The 24,935-nt window shown below is 31.9% G+C and overlaps 1 protein-coding gene across 3 annotated transcripts in view; it reads left to right on the forward strand.

The window, feature by feature from the left end:
- LOC134231159 (protein hunchback-like) overlaps nt 1-24,935 on the forward strand; it is a 29,998-nt gene that overhangs the window by 1,970 nt on the left and 3,093 nt on the right. Inside the window, exons 1-4 of one of the 3 annotated variants that reach the window (XM_062713085.1) lie at nt 9,382-9,432; nt 10,733-10,795; nt 21,647-22,173; nt 24,683-24,897. In XM_062713085.1, the coding sequence (XP_062569069.1) occupies nt 10,752-10,795; nt 21,647-22,173; nt 24,683-24,897 (786 nt within the window). In that variant the 5' untranslated portion in view covers nt 9,382-9,432; nt 10,733-10,751. Of the gene's footprint in view, nt 1-2,717; nt 2,890-9,381; nt 9,433-10,732; nt 10,796-20,790; nt 20,890-21,646; nt 22,174-24,682; nt 24,898-24,935 lie in introns of those variants that run through there. The other 2 variants (XM_062713084.1, XM_062713086.1) reach the window with 2 other exon arrangements.

The following is a 24,935-nucleotide window of genomic DNA, read 5'->3' on the forward strand; positions in this document are numbered from 1 at the left end:
AATGTCATTTTATATATAAAAAAAAAAATATTAAAAAAGAAACTAAGAAAGACACTGAGAAGAGAGTAAAAAAGTAACAACAATTCACTTTAGGGGAAAAAGCAAGCTCCTTTAGATCTTACCAATATTTACTTATATATAATTCTTTTTTAAAAATTTGGATTTATTATGTTAAATAGACGTAAATATTAGAAAAAAAATAAATTTCTTACTTTAAAAAAAAAAGTGTAAAAAAAATTGCCCTATATTTTTTACCTTTACTTTTTTCTTTTCTAAGGCGGTTAATTTTTTTAGTTTACTTATTTTTGTTAGCTCATTTTTTAAAAATTTTAAAACAAACTCCTTGGATGGAAAACAAACTCTGTAAAACCTTATATATTGTAAAGGTATGATAAAATGAGCACTGTGTGAGTGGTCAGTACAGTAAATCCCCCATCTGTGCCCTATTGCACAACATCTAATTTATTTTCCTCCTAATCACCCCTCATCATTGATTGTCACAGTCCATCACTCCACTGTAATTAGAAAATTTATCTTTATATTTCATTTTCAATACAATATTGACCTTAACATTCCGTTGAAAATATCTTGCATAATTAATCAAGTGGATGGAACAATTCTTGAAATGAAATGGTCAGTGGAATAAAATGGCTATTTTATTATTAATGACCAGCTTCTGAGGTGACCTTTCACTAGCCCACATGGAAAAATAGAAAATGACTTCTAATATAAAATAATAGCACTGATTGAATCAAATGAATGGCCATTTTGCAATTTTCTTGTTCCATTGCTTTGTACGTATAGATCCAATCAAGGTCACATGTGATGAAGAATGTAAAATTACAGGATAAAATGTATAAAATAATTTGTGTAATTAATTTAGAATCAAGAGAGAATAAGAGACATTTTGAAATAATCCCGTACATCCTTTTTTAATAGCCTTGGGGAAAACACATTTAAAAAAACAGCAACTAATATGTCAGAATAAATTAAAAGAAAAAATACATGTGAATGTTTTGTCTCTTCCTTTTTGTTAGATGTTAAAAAAAATTAAAAAAAAAAAATTATATTTGAATTTATGTCAATTATTTTGCCATTTTTTAAAGAGTTACTATGGTGTACTTTAAAATCAAGAGTGATCTATGACAGGAAGTTGGATCTGGATAAATGGAGGTATATAATTGGATTCATTGAAAACATTAGTGTACATATTGTCCAGAGTTGTGGCAGGCTGACCATCAATAAAATGGTGCCAATTGCCCAATATGACAGGGCTAGAGTTGGGAGCCACTGGTCAGTTTTAATCAACTTCTCCTGTCCCTGGGGACCCTCCAGAAATATTGCTTTTCTCACTGTTTTCTTATTTAGGGAGAGATCTGCTATTTTAATCATTCAATTTGATATCAAGGTCAGAAAGCACTGAAGATTTGGGGAGAAATTTTGTTCTTGATTGTCTCCCTTGAGTGTAATGACTCTGGCCAATGGGAAAGGGGTGTGAAATCGTTTAAAACATTCGTAACAAAAAAGACAAGTTCTCCAAAGTCACAAAGCAGATAAACCATTAAATCTTCAAACCTTAAATCAGAAGATATTTATTAATAGAAAACAACATTTCCAGTAGTGAAATTTAATTATCTTTGAAAAAGTCAGAATTCTGCTTAATTTCCTAATTAAATTACATGTCATAAAAAAGACATCCATTTGCCTTTTTAAAGTTCATTAGGTGTATTGAGTAAGTGTGAAAAGCCTAAAAGCACATGAGTAACCCGGTTATTGTGTTGCTTTTTGTGACACAATGTGTCTGACCATTGTCCCTGGTCTTTTTGTCCACTTATGTCCATTTGCTGTTTCCTTTTTCAATAAAGATTTGATTTTTATCACTGGTTGGCCTGTGAGTTTTTGTTTGTGGTCCCTGGGGGTGGTATTTGTGTTACGTCATTCTCCTGATGGTCGGTTAATGATACAAAAACATGTGTGGCAGAGGGACCCTGTCAACCTTCATTAGACACAAATGGGATTTTTAAACATAGATAATGGAAATAAAATACTAGCTGAAACACAAAGGAGACCTAGACCATTAAAGTAGGAGGCCTTGATCAGATGCCTCATCAATATAATCACAGAATCAATGTCCGGAAATGATTTCCCCTCAAGGCCGATTTATAACAACTGTCTAACATTTCTCTCTGGTCAACGTGTCTCTTTTTAAACAATTTTTTTTCCTGAGAAAAAAAGAATACTTAAGAATTATTTCCCTGTTAGAAGTACTTTGGGTCACAGGTCAATTAATTTTCTTTTTTTAAATTTTTCATAGAAACTTGGCAATTAAAATAGAAAGTACATTTACCATGTGAGTGACCTTTTGGAAATGAACAAAATTTATTTTTGTACAAGTACATGTAAATATGGAGGGAAGCTGGATTTTTTTTAAAAAAAACTTTTGCTACAATTTAAGTACAATCAAGATTTTATTTTAAAAAGGTAGTTTAATTTAAGCCAAAAAAATGAGCAAATAAAAAATGGCAAAAACAAAAAAGATGATTAAAAGCAGAGTGGAAGCTGAATGTAGCTGGTCTATGTAAACAACATACTTCTGTGGAATTATTTTCCCTCTCAATTTACACAGAGGAACCACTGAATTAAAAAAAAAACCTTTGGAGAACCCCAAATCTTAAAAGCTACATCTTCTAATTGTAGCACATCATTTTTATTTTCAGAGGATGCATTGACCTCCATGGGTCGTGCTGACCCAGGACAAGATAATCAGGTGCAAGACAGAGCTTTTTTTGAGGGCAAGAGTCACCCAGCACAAAGAGAAGACGACCACCATCAAAAACATTTAAATGATGCTGTCAGTCACAGAAGCCCCATGATGCCCATCATAAAAAGGTATTAGTGTTGCATTTGATTGGTTGAAGGAGTGGTAATTGTCCACCAATGTGTAGCCTCATAAAAGCTGCCCGATTGTTCTTGGCATTGAAAATGCAATTCAATATCTGTTTCATTGGTTGTAGGGAGGGTTTTTTATATGCAGAGGGAGAGATTATCTTGAAGGAGAAAATCTTTTTTTCTTTCTCTCGACTCTCTCTCTGCTCTGAGTGAAAAATAAATCAATTCATCAGTAAGAAGATAAGATGAATTATATTTGAAAGTGGTATTATTTCTATTTTATAGAATGCTTGACTCATGAATTTTGAATTCATATAAACTTTTTTAAAAATGGTACATCAGGTGAAAACAAAACTTTAAAAACTTGATATAAAACTAATGAAGTTAAATTCTGTAATGCATGAATCAGGTTGGAAAAATGTTGGGTAATTAGACGGAATGACAGATAGTGCAGGGCTGGTTGTTAGTATTAGTGAAACTGAGCATTTAATTTTTGTAACATATGTCAGACTGGACAAAGGACCGTGTCACCAAGGGTCAGATGGTTTGAACGGACCAGGTTAAAGGGCAGGTGGCTCAACATTGATGAAATAAAAATAAAAGTAGATTGAATAGCCCCTGGGTCAACCTTTCCCCATATCTTTTGTTGTAAAAATGACCACTCGTGCAATGGTCAGAGCTGGTCATCCCATGCAGACTTTTTTTTTCGTGTTGACCACTGCACAGTGGTCAGTCTGGGAGATTCAGCTGAAGCTTAGGAAGAAGTAATAAGAAGGGGATCTTTTTATAACAGTTCACAGATAATTGCTGGATATATGTCTAAAAATTGGCATGGGAAAATACATCTTTGATTGAAATCAAGAATATAAGTCTCTGATCAGCTTATATTCTGGACCTTTGGAAGAAAAAGTGTGTCATTTGTACATTCTAGGAAATATATATAAACTGACATGTTGGTTACTACATTGAAGTGGCAAATATGTGCAACAGGAACTAAGCACTAGTTGAGGTGGACACTCTTACTTTCATTCCTATAACACATTTTATTATCATCTGTCCACGCAGCAAGGTCAATTGTTGTCCAAAACAACATTTTTGTTCTTTGACTAAGAGAAAAAAAATTCTCCCTGATCTTTGGATCCAAAGATTAGAAGATGCATGCCGAAGTGGAACAAGTTCCTGGTCTGTACACTGAATCCAGGTAGGTACAGGTGATAACGCGGAGTCTTACCTGACTGAAAAAAAAAATATCTACCTGTAAAAGGCTATAGAGTAACATAGGAGGTCTAGGGATATTAATATGCCCATCAAAATATTTGTTATTTACTCATTAAAAAAATATTTTTTTTAAAAATTTTTGAAAAAATATCTAAAATGTATAAGGACCAATTTAAGATAACAAAGTGCTCTTTAATTCTTTCCAATGAAGCTTGTAGTTTGATTTCCTCTGCCAATTCAGAGCTGCCTATTTTTCCTTTTGAATTTTTATTTTTAAGAAAACAACATTGTTTTCTTTTTTCTTATTCTTTATAGGGTAGTTGGGGATGATTTGAAATGTTATTTATGTTATTCAAAGGTGAACATTTCTTGACAGTTTATTATTGCACACAAAATATTTTGATTAAGTTGGATTTTAAAATTCATCATGCAGTTCTATTAATGAGATAAGCCTGACTAAAAAAACATACGAAAAAAAAAAATTCACTTAATCCTGCGGTATAACACTGTAAAGTACTGACTTCTTGAATGTAATACATGTATAAGCAAAATGTAAATTTCAATCAGATTGTAATCCATACAAAACAATCCCCTTGTAATTTTCTTGGAGGGGGGTGGGTCTTTAAAAAGTATGCAAAGATATATAGATAACAATATCTTAGATTATACCCTATTACCCTAATCCTTTAAAAAGATCAATGAAAAAAAAAAATAATAAATGATTATTTTTTTGAAATTTTCTAACTCACATTGAATTTAATTTTATTTAAAAAAGATTAAGAATCTGCTTGCCAATCTTTGCAGCCAGATATTAAATAATTAGAGCAGGATTTCTAGCAGGACCTAGGAAGTTATTGTTTATAGATCATGTAGATGTGCAGCTCTAAATCAAGCAACACATTTAAACGTGTTAGGGGCAGCCACTGATGATGATGCCGATTTCCTGCGCACCCGGACCAAACTTTTTCACCCTGAAACCACCACTAGTAACTTCTTGTTTGGTATTAAGTGCCTGCCTCCTCCCCATCGTATCCTTGTTACGTGGCTCCGATTTTTGACCATGTTCTGGACACTCGGATTAGTGGTTTTTGTCCTTATGCCTCTCAGGAAAAAATCACTTGGTGTCAACATTGGAGGTGATGTCAATCGGTTGAAGGCCGTAATAAAGCACTTTACAGTTGTCCCATCACAATTATAAATATTTTGTTTGTTAAACTCTTGACCCAACATTAAAGAACATTAAACAAGACATTTCACAACATGTAGATTGTTTGGATGTATAGTAGGAGCTACTTTGTTCCCCCGTTATCGTGGTCAGTTTGAGTAAGTATGTAAGGACCGTACAGGAACTCTTTTTTTCTTATCTTTATAAAAACAGATAAGTCCCTCGTTTAAAAAAATCTTGGTCTTGGTCGATTTTTTTTTAAAACCAAAATTCTAAATTACTAGATTTTTTATTTTCAATTTTTTTTGTTATTAGATTTCTTCACAATTTATGTTTTTAATTAAAAAAAAAATTAAATCATGGGGTATAAAAATCATGATTGATATTATTCCCTCTGTAAACATTTAAATTTCAGTATTTGTTCCTCCCAGACTTTAAATAATAGAAGTACAACATGTATAAGAGGAATTATCACAAATAAATTTTAAGCTGTCAGTTTTAAGAACAATTTAACAAAAATTAAAAAAGAAGCACATTGGTTTGATTGATAACTCCTTCTGAGAGCTCATTTCAAACCAATTAGTAATTCTGATATGACAATTTGAAGTGCATTAACAAGTTCCCCTGTATCTTAACATGCAGTATGAAATTACCGTAATTGTTTGGGGGCTTTTTTCATTGTGCTGGACACGTGTTTGGTTTGCTCAGCCTTGAGTGATGTTTTTTGTTCTTTTTACTGCCTGAAATGCAAACAAGTGGAAATCGATTCTAAAACATCGACATATGTTCTTGTTTGGCCTCGATAAAAAATACCACTGACTATTAAAATTCCTGCCATGGACACGTTTACTTTTCCAAGCTAGCATTCTGACTAAGGCCTTCAGGGTTACTAAAGTTATCTTCTAAACAAAAATAGTATTCAGCTTTAAACTGCACTGGGAAATTCTAGGTCAAGATAATATGTTTTTTGTAAAATAAAAATGCAAATTAAAACAAATGATTGCAAAATTTCTCAGTACCCAGGGATAAATTGACTTCCATGAACTGAGTAGAGCTATAAGCTGGCTGATGGGAATGGAAGCACATTTGGTTAATATTAAAATTTCTACAGAAGCAATGGTTATCCAATACTACTGGTCACTAACCTCCAGAATGCCAGAACAGGTCATAGTGACCCTTGGCCAAACAGAAAATGAAGTAATGATATATTTTTCTTATCTGGTAAAATGATAACGAGAAAATGGCAAATAACAAAACTGAGGCCGGGCCTGGGGGGTTTTCCAATCCAGATGACCAATGAAAAAAATGTGTGGGAAGCCATCACTGGGAGTCAAATATTTTGATGTTTTTAATAGTATGGTGTAGGTTTATAGAGGTCTTTTATTTTAATTGAACCTAACAAAATAAATGTTTACTCAATTTAAAACAAAGCTGGAATTCAGACAGGGAGAAATCAAGATCAGCATTTAAAAATTCTTTATATGATGCAAGACACATTTAATTTTTTTTAAATCTTTATTTTCAAAATTTATACATTAAAATTTGGTTTATTTTAATTTCTAATGAATGCAAGATATATTCATTTCAAATCTAAGAGAGAGAGAGAGAGAAAATTCCTAGAGAATAAAGGTTTTTTGGTCTTATTGAGAAATTATACAGAGTTGCGAGTAAGTATGTGGGATGGGTTTTCATTTGCCCTTTGACCTGGTCAGTCATAAGTTTTTATTTCCCAGTGGGTCGGGGAATTTCCTTACTTTATTTTGTTGAAAGTGAAAAGTGTTCCCAAGTCACAGTCTGTTATGCGAGTTCATAAGTTGATTGTCAAATGTGTAGTCTCTTGATGGAAAAATATATTTCATTAGGAAGTGGAAAAATGTTCAATGCATCCAAAATCACCAACGAAGTAGAGGAGGAGACAAGATCACAATAAATCAAAAAGGCAGAGTACTGGTTACATTAGTTCAAAAGCACAACGGGGACCTGCTAATTCTGTTTTAAGTGTGGAGCAGAGAGCTGGGTGTATCGTTACATGATCGTTTTATCGCTTAATCAAAGATATTATCATATCTGATAGAAAAATTATCCCAAAGTGGATGTTTATTGCATAAGAAATTATGCTTTTGTATGCAGAATATATACTTGATATCATTTGAAACAGAAATGCAGTAGGGTGAAGAATAAGAATTTTCTTTTCCAAAATAGGTTGAGTGAACTCTTCATTTTATTTATTCAACTTATGTTGAGAATTGCATGTATTTTTTGTTCCATCAAGATCTGGCTATCATAAATAGGAAAAGCTTGAATTGATTCATGATGGATGACAGCATCCCTTTTGAAAGAGTGACTATAAAGCCCAGCCCTTCTAATGACCAAAGAGCTCTCTTATAAATGGTCAGTCTTTCGTTATTGGGATAAAAATGTATCTTTCAGAAAATCTGTCAAAACAGTTATTGATTGACCGTCATACAAACAAATGTGGAGGATAATTTTTTCTGACCTTGCGGTTCAGATGCAGGGCAAGACAATGGTCACTTAGCAATGGTCACTTAGAAGGACCGGTTCCTGGAAGTCGTGTTTTGTAGCAAAAACTGCAGAAACCTCTGAGACACAGACGGTGTGGGTGTAAGATGCTCTGCATCAGAACACGTCCTCAGAATTTAACTGGAAAACAAGAGCTTTAATTCAGATGTGATAATGAAATGATTTGCTGTGATTAATAAAATTATGTATCCTTCAAATATATCTATGTACATAAAGTACATAACCCAGTCACATTAAAATTGGGTTATTATAAAAAAAAGATCTTAGAAGAAAAGAGTAAGTAGCAAACATATTAGCAAACACATTTCATGCAAATATAAGTGAATTCTGGGCTAAGTACAAAAAAAAAAAAAAAAAAACAATTCATTTTTTCTTATAATGATAAGAAATTGTTCAGGTCTTAATTGTGTAACATGTCCCAGCCCATTGAGTATAATGTAAACAGCTGATAAATTGGTCCTGGGTTCAAATTCCACTTGTAAAAATTAAAACCTGTCATTTAGATTGGATATACACAAGTCTTGTGCCAGAGTAAGCAATGGGACCTTAATGTAAGCGGTGACAGGTGATTAAACAAGTAATTTGTTTTTTGCTTACATTCATCTTACGGGGTTTGAGACTGAAGGGTACCTTGCATGATGCAAAAATTACTAAAGACCCAAGAAAGCAAGTGATTAAAAAAAAAACCAAAGCTGTTTATTGCAAAATAAAAGCAGTGGGAGGGCCAGCTAATCCAATAGATTTTTGTGAGTGTTTTATTGATGTGGGGAGGAAATATGTTTTGAGAGATGACAAATCTGAAGAGATAGGAAGTAGAGAGTTCAAACTCAGGCAACTTGGTCATTATAGTAGAAAAATATGTCCTTCAAAGGCAGAAAAAAATACTTCTTTTCATGCTTGTTTAATTTGTCTTTGGGTTGGGACTTTTTACGAGCTTTCACTAAAAAGATGAATAAATACTTTTTTTTATTTTATCAGCTTCATTAAATGGCCAAAGGCAAAAGCGGTACAGTAATTTGACGTGAAATGGATTTCTGGTCCTGGTCAATATATTGGATAAAATAGTATGTGATATGCATTTTTGTGGCCGTGGGTCAGTTTGACCGGGATATTGATTTCCGTGTTCCATGGTCATTTAATACAAAAATGGACATCCCAGATAAAAAGATGGGGCCCGATACCAAAACCAAACTGATAAATTATGGAGATTAAAAGCCCTTTTATTAGTCCTCCTGAATATTTATATGTAAGATAAGTTTTTGTTAGTGGGACCTCTGATTAAACATGGACATAAATCTAAAGTCCAGTTGTAATTAGGATATGTTTTTGCCATTGGTTAATTAAGAAACTCTGGAGTTTGGCAATGAATCACGATATAAATAGGTTTAAGTTCCTTTAGTGGGTACGTAGATTTCAAATGAGGAGGGGTCTAGGTTTGTTTTTATCTACAGGGTTATCAATAAAAATGATTTGCACTTCATGGGATGTTTTGACCGCTCCCCCATCGAAAAACTAAGCAAACAATACGAGTTGTTGTTTAGTGTCCAAACGATCAATAGGTTTTAGCCGATAAAAAACGTAAATGGTCATAACATTACCGATGGTCACATGGGATACATGTAAGTTTCAATTTAGATACTTGCAGGTAAAATTAAATTTATATCTTAGTTCTTAAGTTTAAAATGGTTTTTCAAAAAAGTTTTTTTTGTTGTTTAATGATATGGTTCTAATTTGTATTCAACAAGCAATTGATCAATATTCGTGGTCACTCCAACTTTTTCTGTTGTTATCTATGTTTGGTCAAGAGGGATTTAAAATAAGAAAATCTGGTCGCATAACTTTCAATAAATTATGATGATTTAGTGTAAAACTGAAAGGCTTTGACAGAAATGAGATGCAAACTGTTTTTCCTTGGTACTTTTGTCCACACGCTGACCCTCCATTTACTCTCAGCCAATATATGCACGGTCAGAGCATGCATAGGCATCTCCGTTAAAATAAAACATGTCTGTTTGTTTGTGGACATTACATGAGAGAGTGTCAGCATGAAATCACTGGACATTTCTGTAAGTGTTTTTCTGGTACATGTATATAGGGTAAAGAAATAGCTTTTTAACTTCAAGACATTCTAAGTTTTGGGAACCCTTAATATTAAAGATCAGTTAATTTTGGGGATGCTGACAAAGTTTTACATTTTTTCCTCTTTTTTTCTTTGAATATTTGAATTTTATTATTATTTAAAAATTTTTTTTTGTCTTTTTTGTTTTTTGTTTTCATGATAAATGACATTTTGCTCGAGTTCTTTGAGGGGTATGACTAAGTTGACAGGGGTCACGGAGTAAGCTGATAAAAACTTTAGCTTTTAGATAACAGACAAAATGATTTAGATACAAGTATAAATTGTTTGTTTCCTATTGTTTGAGATATGATAACTGATTTACCAGTATATCATGTCATCATCAGCTAAATTTTGTATTACATGTAATTGTTTTGCTTTTACGCATAATAACCCCTATTTTTATCAAATTTTTTTTGGTTGTAAAAATGTAAAATATAAGGGAAGGCTTTTTTCTCATGGTTATTAATTTGATCTTTATTTTCAGTGACACTAGGTTCAAAAGTAAGAAATAGTACCAAGACAGTTTTTATTGGTGGATTCAAATATGAAGATCAAAGTGACTGTCGCTTTTGAATCTAATTCCCTTAAAAACATTAAATTTATCATTTCCTTAAGAAGGGAATTTTTAGGAAATATTTAGTTTCAATGGTATCAATTATTAATGGGTGTTGTAGGTCATTTTTCAGCTGTTGCACATTTATAAGTAATTAATATAAATCCTAAATGTTTCATATATATCTCTGTCTGTTTTCATATTTGTACAAATCAGACCATTACCTTTGTTTTTCCATCTGTTTTAGGTAAGTCAGAAATCTAAAGATGGTTGTAGAAAAGTTACAGGTACCTCCATATACAATTGATATGTAAGTAATGCTTATATTTACCTGAAGCACATCATTTTTATTATCGCATTTCAGAAATACATTCTAAATCTCTTTCAACTATTTTCATTTATTTTGGTCTAAATTAAAATATGACCATTACAACTTAATGCTCAAACATATGTAATTCATCACTTTAAAGAATTAATTTGTATTGGTAGCCCCAATAAAGTTTAAATTTGATTAGATTACTATCCAAAGTTCTCGAGAGACTGCAAAAGAAACAAAAATACCCATCTAAATACATGATCTCTTAGATTAAAATTTCTAATTAACAAAATGTTACACCATTTTATTCCCTGTAAATCTAACATTTTGGAAAATTAATTTCTAGCATTATATAACTAAAGCCATGATTAGGCCGCAAAAATCCTGGAGAGATTATAGGTTCTGATTAATGATTTCAGGGGGTTTTCAAAGGATTTGTTTAATTAGTCAATTTTTCGGAGGGTTATCAGTAAAGTTGCATAAGGAGGGTGGCTGTAATATTTTAGTGCCTGTCTTATCTCCGCTGGAGTAAGCTGTTTTAACTTGTCCACTCCTCAGAGTGGACATACTGAGTCAGAGGGTCAAACAAATAGCCATGTTGTAATCTCCACCAAAAGTTAATTTGACCCTTTCAGTTTAAGACCTCTCGCTGACTAAACAAATGTTTTATGGGGGGAGGAATTTTAAATAAACTGGCTTTTCTTGTCTAAAAGAGGAAATAAAATAGCCATGAAGAAACTTAAATGTAGTTCTGTTGGATAATTTACCCCAAAATTACAACTTTACATTATTTACTTCTTTCCTATCTACCTACAATTTAGGGTCAATCTAAGAAACTTTTAACTAAGATAATTTTCACTTGATCTCCAAATTGTTAGAGGAACAAAAGAAGATTGTGAAACAAATGTTGAAGTGAATCACTTGCACATATTTTTTATTCTTCATTTTAACATACCTAGACTTTTAAAAGTGAATTGGTGAATTGTAAACTGACCATTATAGATGCTTAACCATGTTAACAATACTTTGAAAGTTAACAAAGAAGATATCTTTATGTAAAAAAAAAAAAAAAAAGAAGAAATAAAGTAGTAAAAAATTAACTTGAGGTGTATTGAATTTGACCACTTCCTGTAAATGGTTGAATGCTGTGTGTGTGGGATGTTTCACACTGGCCGTTTATCTGTTATACCCTTTTTATTTCTCAGATGTTCAGGTAATAGCCTTAGCATGGATCTCTCTGTGTAAATACAACTCTGGCCACTGCCCTACAACTGGTCAGTATTGGTTATCAAGGTCATTGACCAGCCCACTAGTCACACCTGGTTCCAAAAATTAGGGCAGGTACTTCAGAAAAACATACATAGGTTACTGTATTTATAAGAGTTTTTTTTTTAAGTTTATGCCATCATTTTTGTACAGTAGATTTATGGAAATAATCTTTTAATTAAAAAAAAACTAAAAAGGAACATCATTCTTAATTTGTAATTATAAAAAAAATTTAGAAGTAAATCCAATTTCCATCCAGAGTTTTATAGAAATTAGGGGATTTTTTTTTAATCAAAATTACCTTGAAGATACCCCACCCCCAAAAAAATGTGAAAGTAAAAAAAAAATTAAAGTTGATATAAAGTGATTAATGATTGAATTTAGAGGGAGTGGTGGGCCTTTATAATGATAGAGTGAACTGAGTACAAGTAAATAGTGAATGTGTCCGTGCTGGACCAAGAAGTATTTGGTCAAAAGCTATAAACCAGACCATGTCTAAACAACAAGCATTGTGTCATAAAACAATTTACACAAGATAGAAGGACCCATTTAAGTCAACAGTTGTTAAATAACATTTATTTGATATTCTGAAACAATAAAGCAGATAAGATTTAATCTTCGGCTTTTGCACCCCCTTTCATAAACTATTTAGTATATGTACTTGGAAACAAGATACTCAACTTGCTCTTAAATAGTTATAAAGTTTGCAATAAATAAAAAGAAAAGAGTAAAATTAGTTTATCTAAGTATTACTTTAAAAAAAAAAGATTAATTTTTTGACACACAAAAAAAAATTTCAAACTGACAATTCACATTAAAGTTACTGTCAGAAAAATTCAGCATAAAATTCAAGTTCGGCATACTCAAATATTTTTGAAGCTGAAAAAAGTAAAAGTATTGGAAAAAATATTATATTTAGGAAGTTTATTTGTTTATTTTCTCCTTGTTTATTTGGACAAAATAAACTAAAAATTCTCTTTGAAATACTGACTTTACCATTAATTTCTCACAAAAGATAAGCACTCTATTCTGGTCTTTGAGGAAACCTAGAGCTGTGGGTCAGTCCGAATAACTGAAGCAACATGATGGTTTTTTCTCAAAGATCAGAGCTATTCCCTCTGGTCAGTTTTGAGATAAGATAAAACTGAGTTATAAAGTACAGAGTGGGTCACCCATTAGATTGTTTACTGAATGTGTTTTTCTCAATGAGAACTCGTGGATGTTTTTAGCTGCCTGTCCGCACACACCAGATTTAGACGTAGAAATATCCTAGTTTTCTTTATAAACATGAATGACCCCAGTGATTTTCACTTCAATTCATACAGGTTTGAATTCTTAATTAATTTTGACTTTTTTTTTACAGCGAAAATATTTGAGTTTCAAACAAAACATTTTTTTTCCATGAACTATTTAAATATCATGCTATCATTTTTTTTCTCAAGAAATAAAATCATGACTAATATTTGGTTAACATTCAGCATCTTTCAATGAAGACAACATAATTCAAAAAAAATAATTTATTAGGAAGAAAATGGGAAAATGATTAGTTAGCCACCTATCTGAATTCTTACTGAATCAGTCACATTTTATATTTTTTTCAGTAAAACCTATATTCTGTGTTTTGATGCATTCTAAAAACTTTTAAATTTTTGACTCTTAAATAAGAGAGATGATTGATTAAGAGTGGAGATTCATCAGAAAACAGGATCAACTGATTTTTAACCACAGGATCCTTTATTGAACAAATACTGTTTCCTGTTTTTAATTATCTTCTGTGGTATAAGTGACCTTGATTTGGTCTCCACACTTTAAATGTTCCCTTATATGACAAAACCTAGAGATTTTTATTATTTTCCTGCACAAATCTGTGTAAGATTTCACCTATTAACCTACCCCTGATTTAGACAGGAAGAGGATCTTACAGAACTTGAAGGTCGATCCTTATATAATTTCTATCCCCAACCAAAAATTATTCATCTTTCCAAATACTCAAAGTCCAGTAAAGGAAAAGAACTGCATAAAAGTTTTTTACACCCTATATTTAGACAGAAAAGCCCCTCCTATCCCCAACCCATCCCCCTCCCCAAAAAGATTTCATCAATGTACCTACCTGGGGATTAGACAGGAAAGTGCCTCCTACACCCTCACCCTTCACACCCCCCAAAATAATTATCTTCTCAAACCAGAAGTATGCTTGCAAAAAAAAAGGCTCCAAAAAACTCTGCACAAAACTGCATCAATATACATGTATCTTCACAAGGTTAAGGCCGGAAAACCCCTTTCTATCCCCCCTCCCCCCACGAAAAAGTTAATAAAAAGTTAATCTCCCCAAACAAAGGCCGCCTGCAGCTTCTGATTACATATCATATAAATACTGTAGCTGTCAGGCACCTGCTGTTAATTATTTTTCTTGTAATAAAAAAATATACTCCCTACCTAATAATAAACTGTTTATTAATAGGTAGGCGGGGTATATCTTTTTATTACAAGAAAAATAAGTTATGTCAGGTGCCTGTGCATATAAATTATTGTGCTTTTCTCTGTGCTGTTGACCATTTGTTTAGAGAGTATAACTGCTTTACCGGTTTACCCATTTCAAAATACAATGTAATATGACAGTTAAGTTTGTAAAAACTTAATAATTTATGTAACATCACCACCCCTCCCCCCTCCACACACCCACACAGTTTCTGATTTATGTAAGCTTAGTTGTTATGCATATATAGATAAGCTTTCAAGAGTTGTCACACTTTAGTTTTAAGATGAAAAAAAAAGTTACATAAAGATATTTGAAAGAATGCAAAGTAGCAAAATGCAGAGACAGTGAATTGTTAAATTTGTCATGAGTTTTATGGATTAGGTCTCACTACGTCATTTCTCTTTTCCTGTTAAATGACCATTTCCTCCGTTTGAGAAAATAATGTAGTCATTGTGACACATACACAATAAACAACCCTTAAAAAATTCGCTAACTGACCCATATACCACTAGCTAAAACTAGCCACACATCTGTCCAAAAAGGAAGAAAAAAAATGTAAGTTTTATCTTCCTCTCTGAAAATATAGAGAAAGTTCTGAATTTAAATCTAAGCAATTTTTATTAAGTAGAAATTTGTTTTTTTTTTTTTATTCAATACTAAGGATCATATTTATGGTTCTCTATCTTATTATTTTATGCACTTTTTTTAAAAAGAAATTTTACAGTTAGTAATTGTAGTATTATGGTATCAATTCATAAGGTTGCATTCATTGACACATGAAATGGTAGTTAAAAAAAGGGAAACAACTGTGGATAAAAAGAGCACCTGTTCTCATTACTGAGACATGGCAGGGTATCATGTAAATTGCTGATGAAGCTATATCATTAAAATTTGGACTCAGAAATAGGAGTACTTCCTGTATAGGAGTAACAAAATTATTGCTTCTCTTATCATATTTTTTTTCATGGAAAATTCTATTTCAGTTTCTTTCAATATAAATCAAAATGCAAAATATTTGAGAGAAAATAAAATCTAAAAGAAAAACTTTCATAGGAAAGAAAAAAATTCATTACATGTGTCCCCCCCCCCAAATTGTGATATTTTACACACTGCATTGTGTTTTAAATACATATTTTCATAATGTGCTAACATGGCTGTATTACTTGCACACTTCTAGTGCAATGCAAAAAAATGCTCATTCTATATTGATCAGACAACTTAATTGTGAGGAAAAATTTTAAAATACAGTCAAAATGCTTATAAATACTGTATGCATCAACACGTTATTATCATTTATGCCTTCACGACTGATTTTAAAGCCTATGGGAAGTAACTCTAGGAGATACCAGAGACTGGTACGGTACTATTTTTTCTCTCACAATTGCTGCGTTCTTTATCCAAGTCCAAAGTACCAAAGAGCATGAAGATTATCTGTCCAATTTTTCAGGGAAGGGAATAAAACCATTGCTGTTTTGTCCCAATGTAAGGGTTTTGTTATAAGGAAGGTATAAATATTACAAAATGATTAATTTGAGTTCTCCATATATCTTTGGTTTCCTGTTTCTCAACAGTTTAACACTGAAACATCAAAGATTGTTTTTTTTTCACACAGATTCAATCGAACACTTGATACAAGTAACAGGAAAGGGAACTATCAGAGTCAATAGCATTATGTCTGTCTCACACTCAAATTATGGGTGGGCCCTGAAAATTAATTAATATCATTTTTATTTTTTTTCCATTAAAAAAACTAAATATGAAGGCCTGAACTACCAGGACTTGACTATGAGAATATTACATGGTACTTGTATCACTATTCCTGTTACAATCGTGAGAAAGACAAAAAATTAACAACAAATGTTAGAACTTTGCTCTTTAACCTGAACAAGTGTTATTTTAGGATTTTTTCCATTAAAATGAAAAAAAAAAATTGACTCATATCAGAATTATGTATCAAACTTCAACTGATAAGGTTTCTACTTTAACTTTTTTGGTAAGTTTAAAAAAAAAAAGATTTTTACTTCTTTTTTAACTATTTTTATTTGTTTCAATTTTATGCAAATAATTATTTTCACCATGTTCAATTGGTCCATTATAATTAAAAAAAAAGATTCTTTTAGGATTCTTGCACTTGATTTTTGTGCCATATTGCAGATTTTGAAAACTAATTCTTTTTAGGGAGTAATTGATAAAAAAAAAATAGATTCTGAAGCTAAAACAGAATTAGAAGATCTCTGTAGATCTATGAGTAACTTATGAGTAAATTAAATGTCTTGATAAAGGAGTTATAATCCTTTTTCATTTCTTTTTGCACTTTTTGTTTCCCAGGCTTGACCATAGCAAAGTGAAATGAGACTGAAAAAAAAGATAAGAGTTAATGTCTCCTTAAAAAAATAATTTCTGTGAAAGAGAGAGAGACAAAAAGATTACTGTGAAATCACAAATTTTCGAGGGGTTTAATTTTCGTTGTTTTCAAGATATGAAGAGACCCACGAATTCATGTCCACCACGAAATGTAAAATATTAAGTACATGACTACTCAACATTTCTTCACCCACGAATTCAAATCCCCATGAAGCAAGAGCTTTTACTCAAGCCACGAAACTTTGACTCCACTAAAATATGTGATTTTACAGTATTACGTGTTCAGGTCAGGTATATCAATATAAAAAGAGGGAAATTAATTTTTTTTAAAAATCTCAATGATGCCACAAGTACATTATTTTTATACATATTTTTTTCATATTTAATTTCTCTAGTCATGTTAATGATACATGTACAAAAAATTGCCTTTAACAAAGCAGTCTGTTTACAAGTAACCACAGTTTAGGATGTATTTAACAGACAATCCCTCGAGTGCAACAAATCCTTTCATGAGAAAATAATATAAAACAGTAACAGTGTTTCTTTAATATAAGTAGGATGTTCCTCTGAAGTGTTTTGGCTCTGGACAGGAAGGGGATGAATTTTTCCATGTCTCATCCTTATTTTATTATGTACCAATGAAAAAAAATTGAATATGCGACGAAGAGAAAAATAGTGTGTGTGTTAGTTATTGCTTTCCGGTGAAGGAACCCTGCAACGGAAATTTTTGGAGAATGAAAAACTCAGCCATGAGCTGTCCACTTATGTAAAATAATAAAGAGTAAATTTAGAGTGGTGTACCAGGGCTTGTGGTTTTTTCCAGCAAAGTTCAATTGTACTTTTTTCTTTCAAGATTTCACTCAAAATTACTTCTAGCCATCAAATTAAGCATGGGGCTTTTGTATAGAAAACAACCAGGGTTGGTAGGGGGTTGAGGAATTTGGAGTTATCTCCCTCATAGCATTTTTTTTGTTTATACCAAATTCAAAAGCTGGTGTTCATTTTAAATACTCTAAGTTTATATTGTCAGTCGTAAATCATATGGCCTTAAATCACTTAATCCATACATGTTGAGTGTGCTTGTATACTGTCTTTTTCATGCATTGTATCCAAAAGGTCAAAAGAAAAAAAAATTCTTTTGCTATGAGTTAATGGCATACATTGAAAGTATGGGCTTTCATTCAAATTCTGTTTAATATGAACATCAATGTAATTTATTTTAGATCTCAAATTCAATTATAAAAGAAATTGCCTGTTAGTTTACATTACATTTCAACTCTTGCAAAACCCTAAAAAGTAGCCAGTGACAAAAGACTTTATTCAATTTACAAAATCCAAATGTTTTTATAACAAAAGTGTGTTATATTGGATTTTTTGTGAAGTTGCTTTTCATTTGTTGTACATTGATTAAAAAACCTGATTGAATATAAATACATCATTAATTTTTGAATGTCCCTGCTGAAATCTTTTCCACAAATATTGAAAAAAAGATTTGTCAATTGAAAAAACAGTTTCAATAACATATTGACATGGAGAAAAATAGAAAGGGATTTTTTTTTATGAGGGGTTGGGTGAACTTAAATAAAATGTTTTGTAAGAGAGAGGTAAAGATGTCATAAAAAAAGGTGAGGCCGAATCGGAAGATAAGTTTCACGTTGTGACAAGCACTTTGGACACCTGACTTTTTGCTCTGACCTGTGCTACGAGGCTCTTTAAAACAATCCACCTGTGGTATACAATCGTAATGATAAAAATCGAGAGTGATGAAAAAAAAACCCTCACTTTTTTTTTTGTAAAACAATGTGACCTTCTTAAGGAGGTTTCTAGTGTGGGATTTGACGTACGCGTGCAACCTTTGAAATGAATTGTTTAATTCCTGTTTGGAAAGGCTTTAAAAAATAATACTTGTTGAAAAATTGCAAGTTGTAAACAGAAATAAGGTAAGCTAGGGAGGCTTTTTTTCCAACCTCCATTTTTGTTTTTGTAATGACATTTCAAAATTCTTCTTCCAACTTTTCTTTCTTCTTTTTGTAATCCTTATCGAAAGAGAAAATGACAGCTGATTAGCACTATAGGTGTTTTGATAGTGTTTTTATTTTTCTAGTTTCCTCTCCAGGAAAATATACTAACTTTATCTGAGATTATCACATTGGTGGAAAAATAATTAATACATTTCGCTAAATTCCCACCCCCACTCTCTGTTATTTGTCTGCATTCAAGATGTACCTAGACAAATAGAAAACTATCTAATTAGTAATTTCCGGTCGACTTCTTATGAAGGATTCTGAATTTTAACTTGATCGATCATTACTACTGTTATTATTTTAGGGGTAACATTTACACTTGATTCAACATTTACAATTATTGACAATTAATTTTATCAACTGCTCGCATAGGCAAAGGATAAATGGTAAAATTTCAGTCCACTTTTAAAAAAAAAAAAGTAAAGAAAGAGGTGATGTAGAAAACTAGAACCTCAACACCTCAGTTACTTGTTAACCCACCTTTAAGAAGGTGATTTATTTTAAATGAAAACAAAATTTAAGAAATACCATTGTGCAACCAGGGTTGACCCTAATCACTATGGTACAACTGACTAGCATGGGTCCAATAAATTTCCATATAATACAAAATATCTTTTTTAACTTCTGTTCAATAGAAGAATCCTTTGGTAACCCACGCAAAAAATTCAGATAGCCTAGCATTCAATTCTTCTTCTGTATCCCCCCAATTACCTGGATCCACTCCCCTATTTATCCTTTTCTACGTGCATCAGCATACATGTTTTCCCCAGATTTGTTTAAAATTTGTCATCAAGGTGTTGTTGTTTTTTAACAAAGAAACCTGAATAATAAAATGGCCTTCTGAATCTTCCAAACATCATTAGTAGAGAGGAAAATCATATTAGCAAATAGCATTTAAAATTATTTCTTATGCAAAATGTTTGTCTTTTAGGATTACATCATGAATAGAAATTGAACAAACTTCTTTACAGTTTGGGTATAAAATATAAAATGAATAATTATAATTCTACTAATAGTAATGAAAAACAAGGGGATACAAATTGATATATGAAAACTTCATTTTCAAATGAGTGGTTTACAAGAAACATCATAGACTGCTTTACTACAACAAATAAAATCAATAAATAAGGGTTCATTTAAGTAATGTATCTCCGAATGGGAAGAGATATACCAGTGTTTTATATGACTGTTTGTCTGTGTGTCTGTCAGGTGTCACAGTATCCTGACCAGGTCATAACTAATGGGTCACTGATTGGAAGAAATTCAAATTGCCCATGACCTCTTAGACTTAAGGTTATGTCTAAAAGGTCAAGGTCACTAGGCAATAAGATTATGAAATGGTGCTAGGGTCATACAGATACGTTACAGGAATAGGGGAGGGAAATTTTTTAATATTTCTAGATATATACATTTACACGTAAATGTCAAGTTATTTAAATTCCAATGAAATATATATTAAAATTAGGAAGGAAAAATTGTTGATTTAGACTGGATCATTCCACCAACCCAGCAGTTACTCTGACTAGAGCTAAAGCCTGATGTTCCCTTTATAACCTCTCCCTCTCCACATTTTTAACAGTACATGTGTATGATTTTTTTCTCTCCAATTTAAAGATGAACTATAAGATATACTATCACTGTGTATACAATGAATACTTGAAAGATAATAACACCTCGATAAAAACAATGGTGAAACTCCCGACCTCCTGTGAAAAACGCCATATTTTGATGAAGGAGTGTCCTTTCTGCACGAAAAAAACATGATAATGCCTGATAAAAATGGTCATAAGGGCAAAAATGCCCACCACAGGTTCAAAGTTAACAATATATGACAATATTGGTGTATTATCTATATCTTTGTTTAGTGTGAGAGAGAGACAATGCAAGCTGTCTGCAAGATGAAGGGCTAAGTTAATGTAATTAATTAACTGATAATCAATTATGGATGTGTTCAGGTAGGGGGCATAACTCTTCCTATGTTCTAATTTTCCAACTGATACATTTTTTAAAGTTACTTGAATTATGCATAGTATTTATAAACAGAACTTTTGAATAGTTTTAAAAATAATTGAGTTAATTAAAGATCTGAGATTAACCAGCAGCTTAAATGGTGCTATTTAAAATCAACTCTTTTTACATCTCTTTAAATTGTGTGTTCAGTTTCAAAAGTTGCAAGTACAGTAGAACACAGTTATAATGAACAAGCTTATACTGAATTCACACTTACAGTGAAATGCTTTTCATTCGATGTAGGTTTTAAAAACTTGTCAGATATTTTAATTATACTTAAAAACAAATCTCTTAACTACTTAAATCATGTTTTTCTGAAATATAAACATAATGCGAGAGAAATTTCCCAATGTAGCTAATGCAGTTATTTTTTTAAGTAGCTGAACTACATTACCATACAACAAATATTAATTCAATATCAGCAAGATAAGTATATTTGATGTTATAATATTCTACAATAATTTTCACTTTAGAATTAAATGTCAAATCTTTTCAAACACATAAGGTTCATTCATAATTTTTATATATTACAACTTGTTTACACCTAATTTATTAGCACTAATAAAAATGCACAGACTCACTGAATGAAAAAATTATCCAATAGAAATTACGATGAACTCTTTACAGAAAGGTTTGTGTAGGATGTTCTTAATTAATAGAGAAAAAGCAGATATAAAAAAGCCTTTCTTCATTTCCTTACAGGAAAGACATTGTGTCTCCACAGGCCGCGGATACTGGCGAAAAAATACCCAGTCCAGGCACCATCACCTCAGGCAATTTTCATCCTAAATCACATGACTCTCCCTTAAACTCGGAACCTCACACGCCCGAAAAATCGGACAGATCCACGCCACCCCCAGGGCCGGAGAACCATCCCAACAGGAACCCCAGTCCCTCAGATCTCAAACAGCCATTTTATTCTGGCTACCACACTCCCAACCTTCAGGATTTTAAGTCGTCTTTCGGAGGGAGCTATCCAAGCCCTGGTGTGGGATTTCCCAAAACTCCGACGAGTCAGGACGGGGACACCCCCCGGGGTCATCTCTCCCTACAGAGGAGCTTCAGCCTATCCGACAGTTTCCATGACGATAACTCCAACTCCTCCGAGTCATCATTCCTAAATCCCAACACTGGTCAGCCTAATTACACCCGCGACCCCAACACTGGACAGATCACCTACCAGCCTAATAAGGAGGGAATCTTCTTCTGCCATCTCTGTAGCTTCTCTGGTTGGTATTTAATATTAATTGTCATATTACAATAATCCTATTCAATATTATGCAGACATAAATAATTAACAATACCCACACTTTTTTTTTATGCAACATATGCAACATATAAAATGCTCTTACTGAAAACCAAATAAAGGATAAAAACTAAATAAAGGATAAATTGTTTAAATGCATCAGCACAATTTTAATTTGTGGTCTACCAGGTCCCATAAAATCTTTTATTTTAATTCATACTGGTCCTTTTTTTATGTTTGGGTATTTTTTTAAATACTTTAAAGAAAGTTTAAACCAATTAGCAGCAGTTGGCTTTTAAATGTAAGCCGAAAAAAAAAGTGTTCTATGTAAAACAATTATCTATTACGTAATTTCTTTAACACGGTCGGATTATAACATTTACTTAAAATAGCTTAATAGTGATATAAAGATTTTGCTTTTCTTTTTTTTTCCATAATGAGATTTTCAATTGGCTAAAAATCAAGCAATATTAATGATTACAGCATGCTTGCTCTTTGTAAAGCTGAAATAAATAATTCCAAGGATCTATTTTCATCTTTTGTCCATCCACAAATATCAAAACATTCTAAAAGTCGTAAACAACTATCTGGAATCATGGAGGGAAAAAAAATCCATTAACAAAAAAATTTAAAGCCAAGTTTATAAAATAGTTTTTAAGAGTCCCTAGATAAAATAGATTTTATTTTTATAGAGTTTAAACTTTTTCTAATGATGGCATGATTTACAGGTTTAGTGTTTGAGCTGGGTTAAAAATGGTTAACAAAGTGCCACATAACTGTGTTGACCCCATGTCTTTTGTTGACACAAAAAAGGGGTGTATATATGCTGAAGGAACCTTTTATGGCCCTGTTGTTTTGTGACCACGTCCATTATCAAGTGTTTTGTTACTGTAAAAACCTGCCTGTACAAAACTTCTCTCATGTTGACTTAAGACACAGTTTATCTAAAATCAAATATTTAAGATAAGTGGTGCCCTGAGAGCTGGCCGATATTTTATCAAATATGTAATTATAAATGATCCATTTTCTTGCCACAAACATGTGCATGTACTTCATGTACAAGATACTACATCAATTTAATTCTGAAGTGAAGCATTAATTAATTTTCTGTTATTGGTGTTCCTTAATAGTACAAGTCTAAATGTCAAAATTGAAAAAACAACATGAAAAATAAGCTCAATATATAATGTATATCGCTCAATATTTAATATATATATATCATGTACTATTTTTTTTATTTTATAATAATTTTCAAGCAATAATAAAAAAAATCTGACTATCATATGGAAAAAAAAGTTTAAATGTCAGAATTCAGAGTTAATTTTCTAGGGCTTTTTGTTCTTGTTAAAGACACACACTTGTCTATATGTATTTATAGTCCAGCTGATAAAGAGAGATAAACTAAGATCAAAGGTACAATGTTAAGTTCTCAAAAAAAAGATTATACTATCAGCACATGGGGAAAATCACCATGTGTGGAGATGTTATAAAGGCCTGCTTAACAAATATCACTGAAATATGATCTGAAACAGTATAAAAATAGAAAAGGAAAGTTTGATACAAAAACTATTAAGTTTTAATAACGAGAGGCCTATAGGCCACAAAACTTACCTGGCTTAACTTTTCTTCATAACAAACAAATTATGAAATGGTCCTTTGTTACTGTTGATATTTCACCAAATTTATTGTTGCCTTGTATAAAATTTACATATTTATTGTGGTTCTAACTCTTGTCCACATAAATGTGATCTGAATAGATCTCTAATTTACTACCCCTGGAGATGTGTTAATACACATTAAATTGAATCTTGTCTTTTGGACTCTCTTACTTATCAAAATGCAGGCTAAAAAATTATTCCTTTATAATTTTAAGACAAACTTTGATTTTTCAAAGTTGATAATTCACTCTAAGAGGCATTTATACAAATTTTATTTTCTAGAAGCTTTACTCATTCTAAGTTTGAGTTACATATGAACTACTTGTTCTGAGTTTGAGTTACATATGAACTACTTATTCTGAGTTTGAGTTACATATGTACTACTCATTTTGAGTTTGAGTTACATATAAACTACTTGTTCTGTCAGTTTGAGTAACATATGAACTACTTGTTCTGAGTTTGAGTTACATATGAACTACTTGTTCTGTCAGTTTGAGTAACATATGAAATACTTGTTCTGAGTTTGAGTTACATATGAACTACTTGTTCTGAGTTTGAACTACTACTTGTTCTGAGTTTGAGTAACATATGAACTACTTGCTCTGAGTTTGAGTTACATATGAACTACTTGTTCTGTCAGTTTGAGTTACATATGAAATACTTGTTCTGAGTTTGAGTTACATATGAACTACTTATTCTGAGTTTGAGTTACATATGAACTATTTGTTCTGAGTTTGAGTAACATATGAACTACTAGTTCTGAATTTTGAGATTGAGTAACATACAGGATCAAGTGGTTTTGAGTTTGAGTAACATATGACATTTCTTTTATAGGAACTACTCGTTCTGACTTTGAGGATCATATGACATGCCACTTTGAGCACATCTGTCCACACTGTGATTACAAGTCTCGGACCGAGGGCCGACTAAAGCGACACATTAAAGATTTTCACACAGAGGAGTCACCGGACGGTTTTGGTTCCAAACGCAATATGGGAAGACCCAAAATTTTTCGCTGCAAGCAGTGCGATTTTGTTGCCACTGACAAGGTAACTGAAAAGCATCCTATACTTTAAGTCTTCGTAAG

The sequence above is a fragment of the Saccostrea cucullata genome, unplaced genomic scaffold (assembly GCF_032062105.1).
Source record: "Saccostrea cucullata isolate Sc308-1 unplaced genomic scaffold, CSIRO_AGI_Scuc_v1 ctg645, whole genome shotgun sequence".
NCBI lineage: Eukaryota > Metazoa > Mollusca > Bivalvia > Ostreida > Ostreidae > Saccostrea > Saccostrea cuccullata.